The sequence below is a fragment of the Crocodylus porosus genome, unplaced genomic scaffold (genome assembly GCF_001723895.1).
Source record: "Crocodylus porosus isolate Cpor-Errol unplaced genomic scaffold, CroPor_comp1, whole genome shotgun sequence".
NCBI classification, from domain to species: domain Eukaryota; kingdom Metazoa; phylum Chordata; order Crocodylia; family Crocodylidae; genus Crocodylus; species Crocodylus porosus.
Window position 1 is genome coordinate 10907619 of NW_017728906.1, and position 23985 is coordinate 10931603.

The window sequence follows — 23985 nt, forward strand, 5'->3', positions numbered from 1 at the left end:
CCTTCCTTTGGTTGTTCATGGTATATTATAAAACATAGTGGAGCCCCAGCTGGACCACAGATGAGAGGTCCTGGACTCTACTTGTTTGCTCTCAACACAACTCATGCCCTCCATGACCCTGTCCAGATACCATATTTTTCCTGCATCTTCTGTATGCACATTACTATTTGCACATGCAGTTCCATCCAAGTTTCTGTCTTCTGCCACTAATAAATCCATATTCATTCTTACTAGAATACTTATTCCCTTGACTTTTCCCCTGTTATAAATTTTATCACTCTTAGTTCCTTCCTCTCACATTCCTCTGCATGTTTTTTTGAAAAATTTTCATACTCTCACTGTTCCAGTAAGTAAACTCCCAAGTCCTTCCGTTTTGGAAAGCAGTCAGACTGGGGAGATGTTATGCTTCCACCTCTAATATCTCAAGCATTACCTTTTCTATGAACTCATATCTGTTAATCATTTATCCTGTCTGCATTCTGTCACTGGTTGATATTGCTTTTATCTGCAGTCTCCAATTTCCCCCGACCTATCTCAGTTCATCTTCCATGTTTTCCCATGATGGGGCAGCATTTCATTTTGCTCCTGCCTCTTTCTGCCTCTTGTCGGCTGTTCATGCTCTATTTCCTGTTCTTCTCCTGTCTTCCCTCTGGCCTTGTTCCTCTCCACATCACCTTCTTTGCTGCTGCCTCCGTCATTGTTGCTATGTCTGCTCCTATCTTCTTCGTTATCTTTCTTCTCTGATTCTCTACCTTTGTCCACTCTCTATCTGTATCTAGACTTTCTTTTTCACTCTTCATTTCATTTTCCACCTTCTGGTTACTTGCCACAACTGCCATTATTTTGTCCTTCAGTGGGTGTGTCTACACAAGATGCTTTACTGCACAGTAGAGCAGTTTACTGTGTAGTAAGCAAGTGCACACATCTATACATGCACATGCTTACTGCACAGTAAACTGCTCTAATGGCACATAAATTTGCAAAGTAGCAATTTACTCATAAATAAACTGCTCCGGGATCAAATGCACATGTTGACATAGCCAGTTTTCCGTCTTCCACTTCCTACACCCAGTGTTCCATCAATCTCTGTCTCTGCTTTTAAGGCATTGATCAGACTTGATCTTGGCCCAAGAGGCTGAGAAAATGCTGTTGAGAACCTACCACAAGGATAGGGTAGTGAAGCCCATCTAAATAAAATCAGTAGTAGGGCCCATTGGGCATTTATACATATAATCCAGAATTGGGGTGCTTTAATTAGAGCCTCTCTAATTAAAATAGCTGAAGCATCTCATTTATCACCATTCTTGCACTTAAAAATGACAGTAGGGGTACTTTAGCTAAAGCTTATTTTTAAGTGTGGGAATGCTGATACACAAGATGCTTAAGTCTGTTACAATGTGAGACTCACTACACTTCAATAGACCCAATCAGTTAAGCCTGCTGCAATACACTATAATTACAGTGCGCCAAAACAGCACTACTGTTTATATATAGGTACCCATTGTGCTCAGTCCCCCTCAGCGCTGACTCTGTTAAAGTCATGGTGAGCCACTACACTGACTATATTTAGACTTCTTTACTCCCACAGCTGAGTTGTGCCTTTCTTTCCCATTTCCAGTCATTCCTGTTTTTTTTTAACAACCTTAACTGTCTGGCAACATCACCAAATGGGTCCCCAAACAATTTACCCAGAATCCCTCTGTTGCCTGCCCCTTCCCCCACCCCAGTCTGTTACATATGATCAGTGTGGTTGGCCTTGCCCTCCATGAGGTGGAGCCAGACCTGCACTACATCTGCATATACATTTTTGGAGAATTCCAAGACAAGAACACCTGGTTCCAGTCATGAATGGGGGCCTAATTAGCCCTTGGATTCTTATTGGGAGGCATTTCAAGTACACACACATACTGAGACGTGCTGAGCTGTGGGGTCACTATGGTTTGAACTGCTGTTGAGTCTACCAGGACCCAGCCCAATGTGCTATAGGGTAATTCTTGTACCTTTTGCCTTTGGACTAATTTCATGAATAGTTTATACTACATATAACTTGGTACAAAAGTGCTGCTTGAAAGTATGCTTATGGAGCACTTATGCTAAAACTTTCAGCAGTTTACAAAAAGTAAAATGTATCAATTCTGGGTGATTTAAGTCTATGGGTGCTCATAGTCATACACCTACATGCAAATTTCTACTTCAAAATTAGTATTCTCAGATTTGCTCTTCACTTCAAAGTTCTTAGAGAAAGCAGGGGATGACAGTAAGGAAGAGGGAAAGGGTCTGCACAGGGAAGATGTTGGAGAGCCACTTAACTCCCACCAGATTTAGTTTCCCTGCTTTAGCTGTGTTGTGGGGAGGGACACAGTCAAGGCAAACCTCCAATAATTTGATTCTATTCCTGAAAAATTATAACAAATATATATATTCCATATAACAAATCTAATTACTTGGAGGTAATCTTATATTCAGGGTTATCTTATATTTCAATAAATACAGTAATATAGATCAAAGATACCATTTCTGGGCATCAACATTTGAAACTGTTGGCCAATATTTACAGAGAAGGGTGGTAATTTCAATTCTAGGAACTATAATTTGCATAGTTGGCTCATCTACAAAATAAAGCACATATAGGCATTTCTTTCCTCCTAAATTAAATACAGTGCTTCAAGTCACCCACTGTTTCGAAGTCTACTAAGTAATGACACTTTTAACTGAAGAAGTTTACCTAAAATAAGAACTTACATAAACCTTGACCAAAATCTTCATTCTTGAACCCAAACCACTTTGAAGACTGAAAGCAATTCAGAGTTTGTTTTCTTATTGCACAAGCTGTTTGTTGTCCTACAATCATCCTTCCTGATAAAATGTCCTCATGGATTCATAGATTATTGTCAGAAGGATTTCCTCGCATCATCTAGCCTGACCTTCTACATAACTCAGATGTCATCCCATTGTTCCTATGAGCCCCCTAAATTGTATTAATGTCCAAGAATAATGTCCAAGCTGTTATGCCTTAGCTTAGACAAAAGAGTATTCTCGTATCAGTTATTTTCTCTATGTAAATGTTTATAGACTGCATTCCAGCTGTCTTTTAAATTTATTTTCTTCTTGACTCCATGTTTCATTTCAGTTCTGCCTCTCTTCTTCATGTATGCAGCTCTTGTGTTCTTGTTTATAATCCTCCTTTTCACCCTAAGACCAAAAATATAATCTTCCATTGCAATGCTGTTTTTTCCTGTTAAACTCTAACTCTTGCCCCTTTTGCAGACCTAAGTTCTACTTTTCCTCAGACTCATCCCTTTGCCAATATCCAATTAAGTCCATTTCACTATCTCAGTATCAGATATACACCACCAAATGCACACAATGGCTCAATGTGCTGCAGAAGGACTGGCTGGGGCATGAGGGTGCTTCAGGGGTCTAGCCAGCAGGTAGCCCCTGCTCTGAAGCACACTTGTGCCCCAGCCAGCCAGCTCAGTGTTTACACGTGTGGCTGGGCATAAAAACAACTGCACAGTAGGGCAGAGTTTTTTTATTTTTGTGTGCCCTAATAGGGGTGCACATATAGATGCTGAGACACTTAATGCACAGTTAATTAGTCAACCGCACAATAAATGTCTCATGTAGACACACCAGTGGCACCTTAGGAGCTAACTGGTTCAGCGTGGCTTAAGCTGTAGTCTGCTTTGTCAGATGCTATGAATGCGCTTCAGAAAGAAAGGGTTTAAAATACAAAGGAAAGGGACTGGAGATGGGGATACTGCTGAGAGAGGCAAAAAGTAGACAGATTAAATCAATACAGGTAAACAAGGAAGTTAACACCTAAGAGACATTGGAGTTAGCAGTGGGAGTTAACAGCTAATCTCAATAATGGGAGAAGAATCCATAGTCTTCACTGAGATCATGTTTAATACAATCCAGTATGTGGATGATTGCTTGTTCTACTATTTTGTGTTCAAGTTGGCTTTTCAATTTTTGTTGTTTAAGAAAAGCTGCTGTGAGGTCAGTGATGAAATTTCTGGGGACTTTAAAAGTGTTCTTCCACAGGCTTTGTTATCTGTCTAAAATTGATGTCAGATCAGTACCCATTCATTATTTTATGTAAAGTTTGCCCCATCTGTCCCAAGTAGATAGCAGAGGGGCACTGTAAGCAGGTGATGGCATTTATGACAGTGGAAAATGAGGAGGTGAATGAACCCAGGATGTTATAATCCATGTTGCTTGGTTCAGAAATGTTGTGGTCTGTGTTGATGAGAAGCCACAGCTAGCATATAGGTCTGTGGTGAGGCCTGGGGCTTCATGGCAAGGACAGCAGAATTTCTCTAGTTGTCACCTATGTCCTCCAATTTGGACACCTGGATACATTATTAATGACTTCCAAATCCTTCTGAAAAATGAAAATCATTTTCAACGTAGCCTTGGGACAATTCTGTCCCAGTTTATAGGCAACCCCCAACCTCAAACAACAACTCTGCAGCAACAGACTACCTAATCCTAATTCTCATCAAGCTACTAAACCTGGCTACAGACCCAAATGCCAGCTGTGCTAGCTGTAGATGACTCCAGTATTTCCAGCAACTTCTTTGAGATTAAGTAGTGATGCCAATAGACAAAACCAGAAACCTTCTCTTTTATCTCCTAAAACACTCAATCTACCTAATGTAAATCATTTTTGATGTAACAAAACACTTAAACAGTAAATGTACAGTATCTCTCTTAAATATATAGTATAAATAAAATAACAGACCTGTTAAATTATTTTTTTTAGAACAAGAATATGCAATAATTACGTTTTCACTTTTAAATGCTTGGTTTGGTTAGCCATCTCAAATTTGTCAGAAAGCTGCTGAGTCAGTGTAACTAAATAACTCCCATGTAGTTCTGTTACAGTTGTGTTATTCAAATCAAGAAAGTTAATGTTGTTGATTTAAAGAGAGAAAGTATAGAAAATTCTCTCTTATAAAGCTTTCATTTTTTATTTAAAAAATGCATTAGTATTAATAGTTTCAAAGTGCCCTTTTCCAGTGTTCTTGTCAGGGAGGCTGAGTTAACAACCTGTTATTATGTACTCCTTACTGAGCTGTTAATAGCTTTACAGTCTTTTTCAGGAATACACCTGCTGCTCATAAAAACATTTATGTTGCTGTTGAAATTTGACTGGGTTTATGCATCTTGTATTCACAGTGACCTTGTACAAATCATACTGATCTTAACAAACATTGAGAGAAAAAGATTTATAAATAAAATGGACCTGTCTTCCTTTGTACACTGTCACAAACAAGAGAATATTATATGATTGTAGGAGCAATGATATAATAATAAAAAAGGAAATGCTTCTATTCTAAAATCAGTTTTCATGTGCCTATATCTTTGTTAAAAACAGGTCTTACAAATGAAGTTCTCAGTCCAATCGCATTCTTTTTAAGTTTATTAGGACTCTAACTGGGCATATTTGAGTTATAACCACAAATAATTGGTCATGAAATTCAAAATTCACCCATTCTTGGCATTTGTGCTCTGGAGTGTGATATACCTAATAGGACAAGAAACTTTTGAAATTGCTAGCAAGAGCCTTGGAAAAACTTCTTAGTGCCAAAATATCACTTTTTAAAGCAAAGAGCAGAAGAAGTTCTTTTGGGGTTTTATATTTTAGATTTTACACATTCTATATTTAGAGCCATACAGCTAAGTAGCCTCTGATAACAGAAAGGGTTAAAAAAAGCAGAAACCATTATAGAGGAGATAACCTTGTCAATAGAAGAATTCATCCCTATGTATATCTACTATAATTTTATATATTCTAGTTATAGATGTCACAAGAGATTGAACTTTCATCCATCCAGTTTGAAGATTATGCCACAGCCAAACAAGAAGTTTTAGCTCATGTGCAGTCCAAATCTATTTCTCATTACTTTTCACAGTCCTCTCTCCCTTAACTTCTCCATCCTTAATAAGACAAAAGGATCATGAAAAAATAATGTAACATGGTACTCTTATTTCTGGGCATTTACCATGTGTAACCTAGTAAATTAAGTTTAACTACACATTTCAAAATATACTGAACTAACAGCTGTCTTTTGTATGCTTATGAATCATCAGAGTTGCCAACTTAGCTTTGAACATATATTGTTACTAGAGCATATTATAATCACAAAGGAGTTTTTTTCCCACAGACACCCTTTTTTCACAGCAGGTAGGAATGTACTCTGTCAAATGAAAACATTAGTCTAGAGTGCTGAGAAACTAAAAGGTTATATTAATGCAGAAGTTTAAATCTAGTTAAAGTTTAAATCAGTTAACAGTCTTGAAAGCAGCCCAGTCATTCACTCCTGTTCTCCCACCTTGAAAGTTTAGAATATACGACAAGGCAGTTAGATGAAGTCTGTACTTCAGTACACCTTTGAACCCCAAACCATCCAGCAAACCCTCCCTCCCTGCCCCACATACACACCTTTTACAATTAGAGGGCAGTCCTTGGAGAATGTTGAGCATTTCCCTTACCTAGGGAGTCACTTTCCCAAAACATACAGTCAACACGTGGCCGTACAGTGCCGTTCTTACTGCTCTGTGATTTAGTACTTCCTTTTGGAAGTACTAAATGACGGTGCAATAACACCCCATACTGCAGCATGCCAGCCATGCATGGTTATTTTTTGCTGCTACATTGCCATAGCAGCACACTATAATGAGGGAGAGCTTTGCTATGGCCAGATAGCATCACATGTAGACGTGCCCATTGATGAGGTTATTCAGCACCAAATAAAATCTGCTAGTGCTGACTTTGGACATCTCTGAAATTGTGTCTTTAATGATCATGACATCAGGACCCAAATCAAACTTCTTGTCTACCAAACTGTTGCCATCCCTACCCTGATGAATGGATGTGAAACCTGGACAACACATCAGACACATATGTAAGCCTTGAAATGTTGCCATCGGTGATGCCTTCAGAGAAACCTCTGTATCGTTTGGAAGGACAGAAGAATAAAATGCCAGCATTCTGGCTCAAGCAAGCACTACGAGAATTGAAACAACATTTATATGCTACCAGCTGCACTGGACAGGACATGTCATAGGATGCCTGACAACTAGCTCCTGAAACAGGTCCTATACTCCCAACTCATCGGTGGTCACCACTCTAGAGGTTTTTCTGAACAAAATAAAGAGATTAAAAGATGCCTTGAAGGCCAATCTGAAAACATGCAATTTTAACATCAATACCTAGGAGACTTGAGCACTGAATTGTCTCCAGTGGCATTGCGAAGGATGACTAAGGTATCCATTATTTTGAGCAAACTCACCTCACTAAGCAAGAGAAACAAAGGAGAAATGTTTTTAACCCAACATCTCCAAGATCCACACCTCCCTTCTGGAACTGTATGGCATGCCTGCAGTCAAAAATGCAGATCTAAGATTGGCCTGATTACTTCCCTAACTGCTGGAAGACTGTCATCTTCATATCTGCAGAGGGATGGCCAATGACAAATACAAAGATGACAAATGGTTTTCAGAAAGGCAATTGTAGAAAATGTGCGTAGTGTAAACAAAAGTTAAATTTCTCCCATCACATCTAAAGTGTACTGGAAAACTGCAGTTAAGTAGGCAAAAATCCTGGGTCTGTCTGTCTATGAAAAGTGTGGGAAATGATACCACAGATAAGGCTCTGCATTTGCACAGTTGAAACATGATGCCTATTACAAGCTCCTTATTTCTGTGTATCTGTCACACTCAGACTTGTACATTTTTTGCATTGATACGTTCATCTGAAAATTAGGAGTACTAATGAAATTTTGCCATCATATTAAAAGTATGATGCTTTTGCTAGGTAAACTACAGTCCTATTTACACCATCTCTCATTTTTTATTTATCCTTTTGAAGAATGAGTCATTAGAGTTGTACTTAAAGTTTGGTCTTAGTTTTAATATGAGCCCTTTAGTTGAAAGTGTCTCCCTGTTGAGATTGCTATAAAGAAGCCAAATATTTCTAGGTCCTACTGTGAAGGAATGCATCCATTTATCTTAACAGCATTATAATAATTACATCAATGTTGATATTGCTTGCAGGCTTATATAAGTTACAAGGCTCTCACCTATTTATCACAACAACTTAGAGAACTGTCAGGTACTTGGCTTAGAGCATTTTTGGAAGATACTTGAGCTATTCCTTTTTGTTACCTTCCCCCCAGGCTTTTACATTTGCTATTTGAAAACATTATTAACCAGTGACCTGGTTTCTATCTTTACCTAGAAATCCTGTACCTATGAAATATAGTATTGTGTGATTTTATGTCTCATTAGTTTTGCTGAAGAATTTGGTGAAAGTCAAGCTACATAAGGAAAAGGGAAGTGTTCAAAAAGTACACAGGAAAATATTTGAACAATCATAACTTTAAAACTCTTTCTTTTAATGTCATCAAACCTTTGAGAAAACTGTCATAGGAACAGGTGTTGCAATGAAATTATAAGAGGACTCTGCTTTCTTTTGGAGACAATTGCAGTGAAATAAGTTGTATTAATCAAGGCAAATAAAATCAACTTTAGCTTTGGAGTAAATACCACTGTGTAAGGTATCATACGTGTTTTTCCTGGTTATCTAAAATAGTAACTTTTATCTTTTCCTGCTTGCTAAAGCTCTAGTTAAAACTAGGGTTGCATCTGTCTGTCTGAAAGTAGAATTTATTTATTCTAAAAATATGTTTCACTCACATATGCTTAGACTCAAAATCTACTCACGCTTCTCTATGTAGTGGGTTCTTGGAAACTAAAGCACATATCTTAACAAGGAGCTGCTTCGTTAGCTTTCCTTCTCTTTTGTCTTAAAATTTTCTTCTGTCTTATTTTAAAGCAAGTCAATGAATATATATAATAGCAGGCACAAGCCTGAAGCTCTTACCTAGACCTACAGAAGCCAGACAGACTTTTCAGTAAAGAAAGGGTTGATGGAATTGCATCCACAGTTCCATGGTATCTGAGAGAGCAAGCCATTGCAAAAAAATAGGGAGGCTTAAAAGACAGATCTGTTAAAGAGATAATATGGCAATGTGTATTTATTTTAACTGAAATCCCTTTATTGAGTCATCTATTGCATTCCACAGGAAAAATGGGAAAGCAGAAGCCACATACAGGATACACACTGCAACCTGAGAATCTTCCATCTTTCTTTCAATTGCCTGTATTTTAGAGGCCAGAGATGGGAGTATTCTTACCTTAGAACAAATTTCTTAGAAAAGTCTTCTCAAGAAAACCACTGAATTCCCTGATACTTGTTGGGCTTCATTTGGGTTGGGAAAAGGGCTTGTAAGTAAGGTTCAAATAGGATTTTTTTAGTTTTCATCAGACTCTGATTTAAAAATAAAACTTTTCATGGAACATATCAGTTCAACTGAACTTTTATTGAGAGAGTTTTTTTCAGAATTGAGTGTATGGAACCTAAGTCACAGCAGAAAATTGAAATAGAGTACCCTATTTAATTTGTTAAGTTCACTATTAGCTGGAGAGTGGACTTAGGCACAGAAAATAAAAAAGGCAACTCCTCACTGTTGTTTTCTTACACATTCTTAAGCATGAGATGACAGTGGGAGCATCTACACAAGACATGCTAATGTTCATGGGCCTAATTTACTGTATAGCACAGGCATGCATCTACACACGCAGACCCTTACTGCTCAGTAAAAGTGGCTAATTGTGACTAAATTTGAGACCTGCAAATGCAGGTATCAGATTTACTCATGATTAGTTAATGCGCAGTAACACGTGTAGATGCAACCCAGCACTAATTTAGGTCTGCCCAGCCACCAGCAGGCCAGCCTGAGACCAGCCCCAGGGCTCCTGGCTGGGAGCCTCTCCTGTCCCAGAGGAGTGCTATAAAACCCTGTAGCCATTTTGTGCCCTGGGGCACACACACCAGGGAGCCTGAAGGAGCCTATTCACTCCTCAGGAGCATTGCAGGCCCTGTGTGGCCCCCTAGACAGGACACAGGCTGCCTCTGCCTGACTTGGCTGAGAGCCAGAGCTGCTTCTGGGCCAGTGCAGGGCCACACTGCTGGGCCAGGTGGGTGCTGAAAAGGGATGCAGCCTGCTGCACCCCTGGCCAACCTTAATAGCTCCCAAGGCTGCTTGCTTGCTGGCTGCCTCTGGCAGCAGAGCCAGCTCCCTGCTGCTCACCCCCAGCAGCCTGCCTTGTGCCTGCAGGTGCTATAGGAGATAGCCTCTGCTGCATGGCTCCCAGTCCCTTGCCGTGCCCCTGCGCTGGGTGCTGCTGGCCACTGCCCTGGGCTAGCAACATGGAGCCCTGTGGGTGTGCTGGCTGTGCTAGTGGCACACCCAAGAATGGACCTGTCTGCTCTAGTGGCTGGTGGCAGTGGCCAAGGAGTAGGAGAAGGATATCACCTGGGAGATCACCCAGGAGGACATGTGAGACTGGGAGGAGTGGGAGTTCTGGCCATGGAGCAGGAGCAAATCCAGCTGCTCAGGCAGCAAGTGGCCATTCAGGCCCACACAGTGGAAGCCACAGTTGATGATTGCCAGACTCTGGACACCCTCCTGGGCCTGGCAGTCACATGCATACCCACTACTGCCTGGCCCCCATCCATGGTCCTGCATGGTCCCTGGTACCTGCCTGCCAGCCCACAGCAGCCCCCTGCCTGGGCCTGGGAGGAGGTCTTCTGGTGTCTCTTAGCCCAGCTCCCACCCCAGATCTGCCACTCACCCAAGTGCCACACAGCCCAGGACCTGGAGGTGCCAGGATCAGCACCACAAAAGGACACTGGCCCTGCTGGACCCGGACTCAGGCAGCCAGAGGGGGAGCTGCCTGCCTTGGAGGAGCACGAGCTGTCATCACCCAGAATGAACCCACTGCAGTCACCATGGCCCCCAGATGCATGGGGGAATAGGCTGAGGCTATGATGCTGGATGCCTGCCCCTGGGCCCTCCCCCTTAGGACCCCCTACCCCATGGTCCCACACTGTGGGACACTAAAAGACTGAGACTCTTGTATATAGTTTGCACATTGGGAAGAGGGTTTTTTACTGTTAGGTGGGGAGGGTGGTGGAGGGGCTTTGTTTGTTGGGGAGGGAGGTGGAAGGGATGGGTGGGTGCTGTGAGGGGAATAATTTTTTTTGTTTCCACTTGTGCCTGGCATGAGAATGGTGATGGGGGTGAGAAGGGAGTAGGAGGTCTGTGGGCAGTGGGGCAGATGGGTGGTGGCAGGGAGGGCCAGGTGCATGCCAGTGTCCTGGTACTCCAGGTGGGGCCAGAGCTGGCAAAGCAAGGTGGCCCAGGTCATGCAAAAGGTGTCAAGCACTGCATGACACTTATCAGCCCAATCCTCCTGCACCTCTGGGCCTGCCATGCCAGCCAGCACCAGGTGATGCCACCAGTGCTGGCTGGCATGGCGGGCCCAGAGGTGGCAGGGTAGAGGGCCAGGAAGATGATGGCAGGCCTAGCAGTGCTTCCTGGAGCCCCTCATCAGCGTGGCTGGTGACAGCCACTGCACAGCGGCAGGGGCCCTGGGATGGTGCACTGTGGACAGGCAGGTGATCACTACATGTGGGGAAGCTGGGCAGAGTGATGTGCCGGTGGGCTAGGTGACAATGACTGCAGCAGGCCAGCAGGGTGACTGGGGCATCCAGCAGGATCAGTGAACCCTGTTCTTCACTGCCAGGGTCAGGAGCTGTAACAGCCATAGCGCAGGGAGGCAGACGAGGCCATGTGCTGCCTCTGTAAATGCCATACTGCTTGTCAGAGCATTGGAACTGGCTGCCCAGACAGCACCAAACAGGACTGTATTTTAAAGATGGCTGCCAACTGTTGGCAGCCAGGTTTTGGCTTAGACATGGCTGCCAAGTGCTAGCAATTGGGGCTGGAGGCTGGAGCGCCTCACAGTGGCCACAGGGACATATGGCAGGGCTGGAGGGACCTGGCATTAAATTTAGTGCCAGGTCTCTGCACATATAGACACCTGCCCAAAACTGCTTACTGTTCATTAAACTAATGCACAATAAATCTAGTTGCAACTCATTACACATGTAGATGCACCCAGTGAGTAGATGCATTACAAGTATAGATGAAATAATGCAGGGGTGCTGAACCTCTGGTTTGCAAGGCAGGCCCAGTCCAGGTGCTATGTCATCTGGCTCATGGGTCTCCATACAAGTCCAGATATTTAGCACTGGGGGAACAGTGACACTGCTTCAATGCTGCCAAGTCCTTAGACCTGTGATCTAAACCTAAGACTTGGCAGCATTGAAGGTTTATTGCTCCAGTTTTTTGCTCCCCAGTTTGCTGTTTGCACATGTGCCCAGGGCCGCAGCATGCTGAGCTGGGGCTGAGCAACCTTGGTTTGCAGAGAGCCCAGGAGGTCAGCCTGCCAAACTGAGGCTGCTCCCATCAGCTTAACATGCTCCAGAGGGGCTGGCTGGAGCATAAAGATGCTTCAGTGTGGGGCTAGCCATCAGGCAGTTCCCACACTGAAGCACCCTAATACTCCAGCCAGCCAGGGCAGTGTCCACCATTGTATTTACAAGTACTATCTTGCTGCAGAGTAAATTAGTTTACTACAGCTTTATAGGGGCACACATGTAGATGCACAATGTTTACTGTGCAGTTAATTAGTTGACTATGCAGTAAATGTCTTGTGTAGCTGCATCCGCAGGGCACAGGGTGAGGGGCAGTGCTGGGTCCCAGGGCCCAATCCCAGCATATGAGGAGTCTGGGGAGCCCAAACCTAGCTCACAATTGGTGAGAAGGGGTGGTGCCAGATCCCTGGGACCCAATCCCAGTGTGAGAGGGATGGAAGAAAGCAGTGCTAAGTCCATGGGACCCAATCATGATGTGCAGAGGGCAGAAGGGGGTAGTGCCAGCATCCCAGGACCTAGTCCTAGCATATGGAAGGGCTGGAGGGGCTGGGGCTGGGCCTGTAGGGTCCAATTCCAGTGCACAGGGAGTGAGAGGGGGCAGTGAGGCTCCAGGACGTGATCTGGCCCACAGAGGGGCCCCACACCACTCATCTGGTCTGTAGAACCAAATAGTTAAACCCCACTGCATTAAAGGAATTTCAAGATTGAACATGGTGGAACTGAATTGTACTTAAGTGCCTAGATGTCTGATAGGTAGAATAGAACCTGTCCTTACATGATTAGCTTTTTGCAAATATTTATTTATTTAGTTATTTATTCTATTTATTTTTTCCCTTTGTGAACAATTTCAGGTGGTCTTGATTTCTACCTGATGTAGAAGACAAACATTTTTGAAATCTTAAAGTTTCGTATGATGGGGACTTAGTGGTTCGCTGTATATCTTTATGAAGCACTCTCTGGTGTTAGGGATTACGCAGAAAGAAGCACTGCATTCCTCAGTGAAAACTGGAAAATTGTTATATATTGGTTGGTTTGGTTGTTGTCATCTTAGTGTGTTAGTTTATGGGTATATGGATTTGATGTTTTTTTCTGTGGTAGTCCTTGGGTAAATAAAATGGAAAAGTATTAAATGTGTATGTATACTCTATAGACATATTTACTTGCATATAAGATGACACTGAATATACCCTCCCCCTATAATTAAATCAATATATGGAAAATTTTTGGAAGTGTGCCTTGAATTAGTCCCCTGCCTACTGCTACAGCATGGGGAAAAAATCTGGAGGTGTCAGGTGGCCCCCTTGCCATCTGCCCCCCAGTGTCTTCCCCCTCCTGATGCCTTATCATCAGACCCTGCTCTCCCTGAATTAATGGTAGTGAGGAGCAAATTTGAAAATCCTACACGCAAGTCCTAGGCCCAGAAACCTAGGAGTCTGGATGCCTCCAGTCTTGCTTGATTTTAAACAAAAAGCCAAGAAGCAATTATATATACATGATCTGAGCTGACAAGAAGCTAGGATGCATGATATTAATCCAAAACCAAAAGGCTCATAATTTACCGTATAGTTCATTGTGTTGGTCCTCAGCAGAGTCAATAGCATTTCAAGTCATAGTGACCCATGGTTATGGCTCAGTACTGCTAAGTATATGTGCATATTCCAGATACCCCCCACAAAGGAGCTATGTGCTAATTAGCCTCCACTCATGACTGGAACTGGGTGTTCTTGTCATAAGTCCTGGGATCCTCCAAAAATGTATATGTAGGGCAGACTGGTCCAGCTCCACCTCATAGAGGAAGCTGCCACACTAATCATATGCAACAGACTGAGAGAGAGGATGATGGAGGGGTTCTGGGTGAACTGTTTGCAGCCCTGCTGAGTGTTGTTTGCCAGACACTTAAGGCTGGTAAAGAAATAGGAATTCCTGGAAATGGTGACGAAAGGTGCAGCTTAGGTGTGGGAGTGAAGAGGAAGTTTAAAAATATAGTCAATGCCATGGCTCTCTATGACTTTAAAAAGAGTCAGCTCTGAGGGGGGGCTGAGTGCAAATGGTATTTCATTGATTTTATTCAAGTGGACTGCACTAGCCTATTTTTGTCATAGATTTTTGTCAGTATGTTTGTCTAACATGGGCCACGTGTCTTAGGCATGCTCAGCGTTGCTGGCATTTAATCAACATCATAGTCAGTTACCATTACTGAACCTATGTTGCTTTTGACAGCAGTATAATGATCGGCAAAGCTTTTAATGAATTTTCCTTGTATGCAAATATAAGAGGGGCTTTTTGTGCATTGTGATTGGGGGAAAAATCTTGTCTTATGTTTGACTAAACACAGTATATGTTTATGTATACATACACACATACATGCATATGTATAGTACATATACTCATAAGGTATGCATTTTTTTCCTTGTCAGCTTCATATTTATTCACCTAATGTTACATATATATGTATATTATATATACACATAATATTAATTCAATATATATGAAGTTGGTGAGTAAAAAAAGGCAGGGAGTATTGGAGGGTTTTCCATTTTGGCCTCCAGTCTTTAAAATGTTGATCCAAAATTTACTAGAATATCTGTTGGCTGCTGGATTAGAATTAGATAGTATGAGAATATGACATATATGCCAGATAGTATTTTCAAGGCTGGAATACCTCTCCTTTACTGCATTCTGATTGCACATCTTCCATGATAGATTTAAGGTGTACATTTAACCTAGTGTAATTTCCTTTTCACTGTCCTCAATAGTATTTTATCTACTGTCTTCATGTCCAGTTTTGTTGTTGGCTTCTCTTTTTTTAAAAACTTTAATAACAAATCCTGTTTCATTCCACTCGTGCTGGTGAAATGGCAGGCACTGTTTGGAGTCATCCTGTCCTATTCTCTTTCTGTTTTCTGGTCTCCTGCTTGTGGCTCACCTCATGTCAGCTCATTTCTGCCTTTCCAGGTACATAATCCAATTAAAGTAATGTTTGGCTGGGTTTTGACCTCACCGTATTTTCTTTATGATTGGTTATCCATTCTACTCCTTCCCCTGTTGACAGCTTTGCTTACCTATGGAGAAACTGATGAACGGACTGACAGGCAATAAAAATATAAAATATTGAAAGGCCAAAGAGGTAAAGCATACTTCAGTATTTCAGGTACCTAAACTGTTATATCTCAGATTAGTGACAAATAGCAAGTGTATTTTTGGGGGGGGAATGGACCAATGTGTTGACATATGCCATCAAATTCTGATGGTCTCTTCTCCAGAACAAACACCACAGACAGCTTCAGCTTCTGGGGCCCTTCCTTCTTCTGTCAGACTTTCCAACTGGCGTATCTCTAATCCAGTTTCCATGGACCTGTGAGAATTTCCTTATAATTAATATTCCAAATTTACCTTGAATTCTTCAGTAATATCAGCAGAAATTCTCATTTATCTGATATTCAACACATATCTTTTTCTGTTCTTTAGTTTCTATATTGTATATAAGGATCAATCTAAGCCTGATGGAGCTGTGTAACTGGGCAGCAAACAATGTTAGCTTTTTAATCTGCTTCTTAATATCTTCTTAATGCTACTTTTGGCATTCAAGGTAGCATTGTTACCATAATTCAAAACACAAAATCATATAGGAACTGTATTAGAAATAAAGAGGCTTCAGAATGAGACTTCTTGTATTTTACAGCCATAGTAATTTCACTGATTCCATTGAAATTATTCCTCATCTATAATGGTGTAAGTGAGAAAAGAATCAAACACTATGACTTAGGAGACAATAATCATTCAGAAATCAAATTACAAGAACTAATATATTGCCAAAACTAGAAGGAGAACAGAGAATAAACCTTGAAAATGTCACAGACAGGGAGGAGAGGAATATGTTTAATGTGAATCAAAGATCATGTCTAAAATAGAACTTATTGAGCTATTTGGTAGCTAGCAAAAATAGGGCCAGTAGGTGCACCTCCTGCAATGTGCAGCTATTAGACTTCAACAAATTATGTTGCAACTAATTAGCCATCAGATATTCTTATTTAACACCAACTTACTGCTTAAGTTTAATAGCTATGCTAGCATTAACTAAATTAAACTTTAAATAATATTTAGAAGATAGTTAACTATCATTGTCCCTGTTTTACAGATGGTAATACTGAGAAAAGGATATAATGTTTCCCTTTGCCACAGGATCACCACAAGATCAGTAAGAGCTACTGATTTCCAAAGTTGGGGTCATTTCCTTAGAAAATACTAGTGGTTCACCAATAGAGATTGTGTGGTTTGATACCGATAGCCGATATTTAAGGAGGCATATCGGCTGATGCTGACCTGATTTCCAATACAGCTCTGTGCAACTAGTAAGTCTGTTGTAGTGGAAGGGATGTGGGTGGGAGCATATCAACACACTTTGCGGTGAAGGAGGGAGGGGGCAGGGGCAGGCACTGCTCAGCCGGGGTGGTGCAGGGTGTGGGACGAAACACAGCTCATGGGGGGAGTGAATCCCACCACTGAGCGCACACAGGATGGCATAGGTGGGGCATGTGCCCCCTGGATCTGTGTGGGGTGGGTGGCCTACAGCTGTGGGCTGCGGAGCTGCACTGGGCTCTTCTTGGCAGGGGCTGGGTTTGGGGTGGGTGGCAGCAGCACTGGGAAGGGGGTTATGGGGGGGCTGCAGCTACTCCAAATTTCATTGTAGCCCCACCATAGCCCCACTCCCAGCACCGCCGCCCCCCCACCAATTTAGCCCTGGCTCAACACCCACCTCCCCCAACACACCTTGTAGAGCCATGGCTGCACCAGGCAGGCGGTGGTGACACTGGGGAGCCATGGTGAAATTTGAGGTGGCTGCAGCCCCCTCCATAGCCCTCCTCCCAGCACCACCTGTACCAAGCCCCCACCACAAAGAGCCTGGCACAGCCTTGGCTCCAGCCTGCAGCTGCACCCCCTACCCCGCCCTGTACAGATCCAGGGTCACACCCCACCCCACATGCCCTCCCAGGTGCATGCCGTGGTGAGAGCCACCCCCCCGCCCTGACAAGCCATGGCTGTACCTCACACCGCACCCCATCCCTCCCTTACTGCAGCAGGGTTAATCTGCCCACCCCACGCCCCTTACCTCCCCCCTCCCTTTCCACGACAACAGACTTCCCAGCTGCACGCAGCTTTCCACACTGATGGGCTCTGCTCCTCACTGCCTGCGAGCTGCACTACAGCTGCACATATGCACAGGTATTTATCAGCCAAATTATCAACCACTTCAGATTGATTTCTGATACAGCCAATTTTCTTTATATTGGTACTGATCCAATATCAGACCAATGTATTGGCACACCTCTAGGAAATACTGCTTGCTCCATGGGCAAATCAACATATGTCCATCAAATTTGTGCACTCACCTACCAAGAAAAAAAGATAGATAAAAGCTGATATTTTCAAGCACTTATTTTATTGATTTAAAGCAAATATGTTAATTGATGAGCAGCATAAACTTCACTGTTATTTAGTATGCATTGGCTTCAATGCTGTCCCATCAGCAAGAGAAGGGGTTGGTCCCTGTGATGCATAGTACTTCTATTTGTATTTACTTAGTAATTGGATGTTCCTTAAAAATACTGAGTTGGATTATATGGTGTTAGGACAGCATTTTCATATGGAAGCAAGATGGACACAAATTACAAAATCCACATTTGCAAACAGTTGAGGGTAAATGGAAAATAATAAACATTTTTTTTAATTCACTTTTGTCATAATCTGGTGCTAAGAAGATACAAGTTTTCCACATCATGGTTCTTCTTTATCAGTATTCCACTTCCATTGAGCACACAATACCTTCATTTTTATTCCAGGGTTGTCAAACTCATTTGGCCCCTGGGCTGGATGAGCGGCGTGTAGCTGGTCCATGGGCCAGATTGAACTCACAGGGCTCATCTTTACATGCAGTTAACATGGCTGAATAAACTCCTGTGCAGTTCGTGCCAGAATTTTTTTGCTCCTGGGTGCAGCGTTTATACGTGCACCCAAGACTTCAGTATGTTGGGCCAGGACAGCACATCCCCAGCTGGCAGCAGGTCCTGGGGGTCAGCCTGCCAGCCTAGAGCTGCTCCAGCATGGTACAATGTGCTGCATAGGGGCTAGGTGGAGTACTGCAGTCCTGCATGTCCATCCTCATGCTCCAGCCAGCCTCAGTAACCAGCTACATGTGCATTGCACTAGAGTAAATAATTCTGCCATAGGACAGTATTTGTGTCAAGCAGTACTATCCTATGGAGGATTTGATTAGTTTACTGTGGCCTAATAGTGTCGTACATGTAGCCAGTGATGCTTTACCGTGAAGATAATTAGTCAACTCCACAGTAAAGCATCTGTGTAGATGTCCCCACAGACCAGTTCCACATGCTGAATCTAGCATGTGTCCTAGAGCAGTTGGAATATGCACTGTATGCAGCATGATCCTGCTCCAGCTACTCCAGGGTGGTGCTACTTGTGGCAGTTGCTCTGCCACTCCAGAATGCAAGCTGGAGTAAGCACCAGTTGCAGCATGTGGGACCATCCAATGCACCCGGCATGCTGCCTGTTGGTCAGGGCAGCACTGGGGACCAATTGATAGGGCTCAACTGATCAGGTCCAGCCCAAGGGCTATATCTTCAACACCCCTGGTTTATGCTGTTTCTTTCTCTGGTTACTATTTCAATAATTTTTTCTACACACAACTTTCTCATTTAAAAGTCTTGAATTCATGATAAGCATGTTCACCAGCAATGCCTTGTAGAAGCCTTTGAGAAACCTGACCCTAAAAAGGCTAGTCAGTGATTCATACAGTTTACAGGATGGTGTATGCTGTGTCATTCTTAAAATAAGGCAGGCAGAGTAATTTTTAGGAGCCTCGTATTTCTTTGGATTCCTGTTATGTATGGATTCTGTAAAAAGACAGAAAATGACACTTAGCTGTCTTTTTCATAGGTAAAATAAAGAGCTGATTGATTACAGCTGTATTTCTCTGTATTGCTTAAATATTAATAGAGACAAATCCTGCACGGCTGAAAGTGGCTGCAACTTAGCAGTGCTTTACTGGTAAAGTTAATCTAAAGGTTATCTGGGCATGATAAGTAAAATTCTGTATTTTGCTTATTTCCTGTTTAATGTGGTATTACATGGCCTATCTGCATGCTGAGACATTCCTAATTCTGTATATTTCTGTCATCAGTAGAATCAGCATTTTATTAATTTTGATCATAATCTGAACTAAAAAAATAAAAGGCTTCCACATTCTTATTCTTGTTTATCAATATTTCATTTACACAAGTATGCAATATCTTCATGTCTGTTCTATTTTTCTCTCTGGTGAGATGGAAAAAGAAATAGAAAGCAATATGTTGGCATATGAATGCTGTCTGGAGACTTATTTGTTTGAGTGAAGAATTTAAAGAAAAGAAATCCCCTTTCTTTTGACTACATAGGGAAAATATTCAAGTAGGTTAAGCATTTAACTTGATACCCAGTTTGTAGTCTTAATCCTAAACCTATTAAGCAATTTTGTCTGGAATTAGTGCCACTGCACGCATGCGTGTGTGGTTGGACTGATGGTTTTCCTATACAAAGATGAGGAAAGAAATTGTTTCTGTTCTCAAGAGAACTGTTGGTATAAAAGGCCATGAGACAAAAATGGATATATATAGAATTTGGTAGTTACAGGACTTAGTTATCTCTCATTCAGATTCTTATATTACGGTGGTTGCACCGAAAGATCTGACTTCGTAAAGTATTGACCAGTCATAGCCCCAAGAGGCTTCAGTGGATGTTCGAGTGCTGTGCCCCTCTCAGAATCAGATCAGAAGTCCTTAGCTACTGTAACAATGACAATGAGAGAGAGAAAATTTCCCTATGAAATATAAATGGTGAAAAGTATTTTATTTAGTGTATGGGCCAGTGTTCACTTGGAGCGGTTTCAGAAGGGGTAGAAAGAACTGCTGTTCAGGAACAGTGTAATTGTGGGTGCTGAGGAGGTGCATTGGAGAACAAATGTTGACCTCTTCTTATACATATACTCAGACCTATGGGAAGTCCCAGAAAAGATAATACAAAAACCTATGTTGGAAACAACAGGTTTTAACTTCATGCTGTTGGCACAAAGAAGTCCAAGATGAAATGCTTAATATTTTGTGTTAATTAAGGCAAGCATCCTTTTGCATTTTGATATTGTGAAATGCCATTGCACCGCGGGGGTACCCTAATTCCTTTGTTTCTTTATATTACCTGCATTCTCTATCCACATATTCCTAAGGTATTTTCATTTTACTTAATATATTTAAATGCAATAGAGATTACAATTTTCAGATTTACTAACAGACTGTTAAAGGAATTACAGCAGCATGAGGACTTTCTCTTATTTAAGATTCTTACATTTTTGCCAGGTTCTGAATTTCATGCTTGAGATGTAGTAGACTTAAATGATGGTCAGTGTTTCCCCAACCCAAACTACTGTGTGACTATACTTATGCTCTTTTATGTGGTTTATTTATTTGCTTTGTTATGCCTCCTAGTGTATACCAAATTTGTCTCCAGTATAAGTTCCATTGACCTCAATGAAGTTACACTGGGGTGAACTAGGCAGTTGTTCATAGTGCAAGACTTGCTGTAAAATTATATACATGCTAACCAAGAGTGATAATCTAATGCAACTAAAACTGTTCTTTTCCTTGTTACATTTCTTAAGTGAACCAGGATTGCTTCACATCAACTATCTAGGAGCATACTTTTGGTAGCTATATATACCACATACTGTAATATCAGTGCATGATATAAGTTTATATGGTGCTCTGTGGATACTACTATTAGATTATCAAGGGTCAAATGGACAGTTTGCCTTGGGCGTCAGTTGTCAATGAGACACACTGTAACTCAATAAAAGTAACCTAGAGGCATCATATAAAATATTACACATTATTGAATTACACAGTGACAGTAACTAATGAAATGAAGCAAGCTCTCTTCTCTGTTATTTCACTGCCATTACTGTATCCTAAAAATATGAAACTAACATCATCAACACCTTCTGTGTGCAGAGTATATATTGAATTCTGCAGCAATCCAATTGACAGAACCTCTCTACTAAAGATGTGATCCTAAGGAGGTGCTAACCATCCTACCTCCCAGTGACTACATTAGGATTTGGGGCATGCTCAGCACCACCCAGGACCACTGCCAAGTGTTTGACACAGGAATTCTACAAAGAATGTTTTTCATAATAAAGTTCAAGGAAACTTATGCACATCTATATTACAGCTAACTAAACAGGACAATTATGTTTGAACACAAAGCATGCTAGAGCCATGCAAGAAGTTTTCAAACTTTAAAGAAAAAGTTAATTTTTATTTTCTTTTACCCACAGGTCTACCCCCGGATAGCGCCGGCATTTTGGCACTACCTGCGGGTAGAAGTGAGTAGCGGGTATTTGAATACTCCCACATCTTTACTTTCCTCTTTACTAGTACTTACTGAACTCCTAATTTGTCCATTGTGCAAAATAATTAGCTGCCATATTAGCTGCCATTTTCTGTGAATTTAGTCTTGTACTAATACCATATTATTTTGACTACGATGTAATTACTAACCCAGTCACAAAGATGCAATGTTCATTGTGTGCAAGATGAAGCAAAATTTCTTTAACTATCTCTAAGCCAAAGTCATGTTATACCTTGTGATGATAGCATAATATCAAAGTACTGTAATGGGATTCATACTTGCACTTCCCTGTATAAATGCATTTGACATTCATAAGAAAAACATACAGCTTCAGTTTTGGAATGTCACTATTGCAAATCTGTGCAACTCGCCCTGAATCATTTCTCCCCTCTTTTGTCCCTCAGGAGCATGAGCAGCTCAGCTACTCTTCCACAAGGTCCAAGGCTCCGAGTGTTATCATCACAGGTCTCAAGCCAGCCACCAAGTATATATTTCATATCAGAGTCAGAACGGCAGCAGGATACAGCGGCTATAGCCAGAAGTTTGAATTTGAAACTGGAGATGAAAGTAAGTCTTACTTAAGGGAAAAAAGCAAATGCAGTAGTAGTAGCATCTAATTGGGAGTGTGAATGGGCTAAGTCTTCACTGTCCAACAGGGTAAAAATGGAAAAAAAACCCTCTCATACAGCCCCCAAATAATGAGGCATGAACAATTTAAAGTAGAGTGAGAGAGAGCAAGTTTTAACTGCATTTTAAGTATTCTGTGGGTGCATCTACACAATGCACTTTTGTTATTGTGCATTAAATTTAGTACCTCTAATGTGAAGTACTAACTAAATGTGCATTAGGCTGCCCTAATGCGCAGTAGAAAAGTGCATGCTCTTTTTTAGTGAAACTTAATGTACAATAGCCTAATTTGACTATGCATTTGTGTATTAACACCTAATGTGCAGTAAAAAAGGCTACTGCACATTAAAGTGCACATGTAAACATGCATGATTACTGCCCATGTTCATGCTCTTACCACTCTATAAGAGAAAGCTAAGCCATGGTAAACTATTCCTCTTTCAGTGAGGGCTAAACTACTGCAGCTTAGCTTCTACTCATCATACAGTAAAACGATGCAAACAGGCAGTGATCAGAGGCATAACAAAGCAGCTCTGTACCCTGAGCAGTGGCAACGCATGAGGCAACACCAGCTACAAGCAGTGGTGGCAGCAGCTATTTTTACACCCTCCCCCCAACCAAAGGCATCACCTTGGGCTGCTGGATGCTAGGCGGCATCCTGGTCACTGCCCCTCAGTTATGCTACTTGCAGTGGTCACAGTGCAGATGCCCCAACCCTTTTTACCCACAAAATTGTTCACTTGTTCATACTCTTAGCCTAAGATGACTGTTAAAAGAGGTTCTATTGTCCTGCCATACTTCCTATCTCACTCTGTACCTTCTCCTCCTCCTTCCTTTAGAGGCTTTCCACCTTTCATCCTGAAATGCAGCTAAGACCCATATGGTAGAAGTGCTAGAAAAGTAGCCCTTTACCTTCATGCAGGTCCCTACAGTTGCTTTCAGCATTCCCAGCATCTCCAGATAAAATTATGGAGACAATTACATGTATTTTCAGTCAACCAATAGGTCTGCAATGAGCCTATTAAAGACCTGCGTAAGAAGCAATCGTATAAAAAGCTTCAAACAGATATGTGAACAATTTCTGTAATGAAACCAAAGGCCCTACTAAAACCACACACAGGATGTTTTCAAGAATTTGAAAGAAAATTAGTATAGACGCAACACTAAAAACACTCATTGGTGAAATTACTTTAATTAACCAATTACCCGTTCCAAGCTTCTCATTAATGTAGTGAAATTCATGTTGCTTAAGCTGAAGTACAGATTCAAAACTTCTAAGTGTTTTCAAAAATGCCTGTGGGATTTATGCTCTCAAGTCCCACTTTCTGGCTTAGGGCCAGATTTCAAGGTATTTAGATGCCTAATTGAATTCTCAGCTGCATCTAAATGCCAACTCCCATTGGTTTCAGAAGGAGTTATGTACCTCAACGATATGGGAAATTCCACTAGATATCTATCTGTATCTCTAAGTACCTTTAAAAATCTGGCTTTTAGGCACCTAGTAGCTAAGTCTTATTGAAAGTTAGTGGGATTTAGGATCGTAAGTG

The 23985-nt window shown here is 41.7% G+C and overlaps 1 protein-coding gene across 1 annotated transcript in view; it reads left to right on the forward strand.

The window, feature by feature from the left end:
* Nucleotides 1–23985, forward strand: part of EPHA6 (EPH receptor A6) — a 948424-nt gene that overhangs the window by 683180 nt on the left and 241259 nt on the right. Inside the window, exons 7-8 of the mRNA XM_019528673.1 lie at nucleotides 21738–21785; nucleotides 22216–22378. Coding sequence (XP_019384218.1) covers nucleotides 21738–21785; nucleotides 22216–22378 — 211 coding nt within the window. The remainder of the gene's footprint in view (nucleotides 1–21737; nucleotides 21786–22215; nucleotides 22379–23985) is intronic.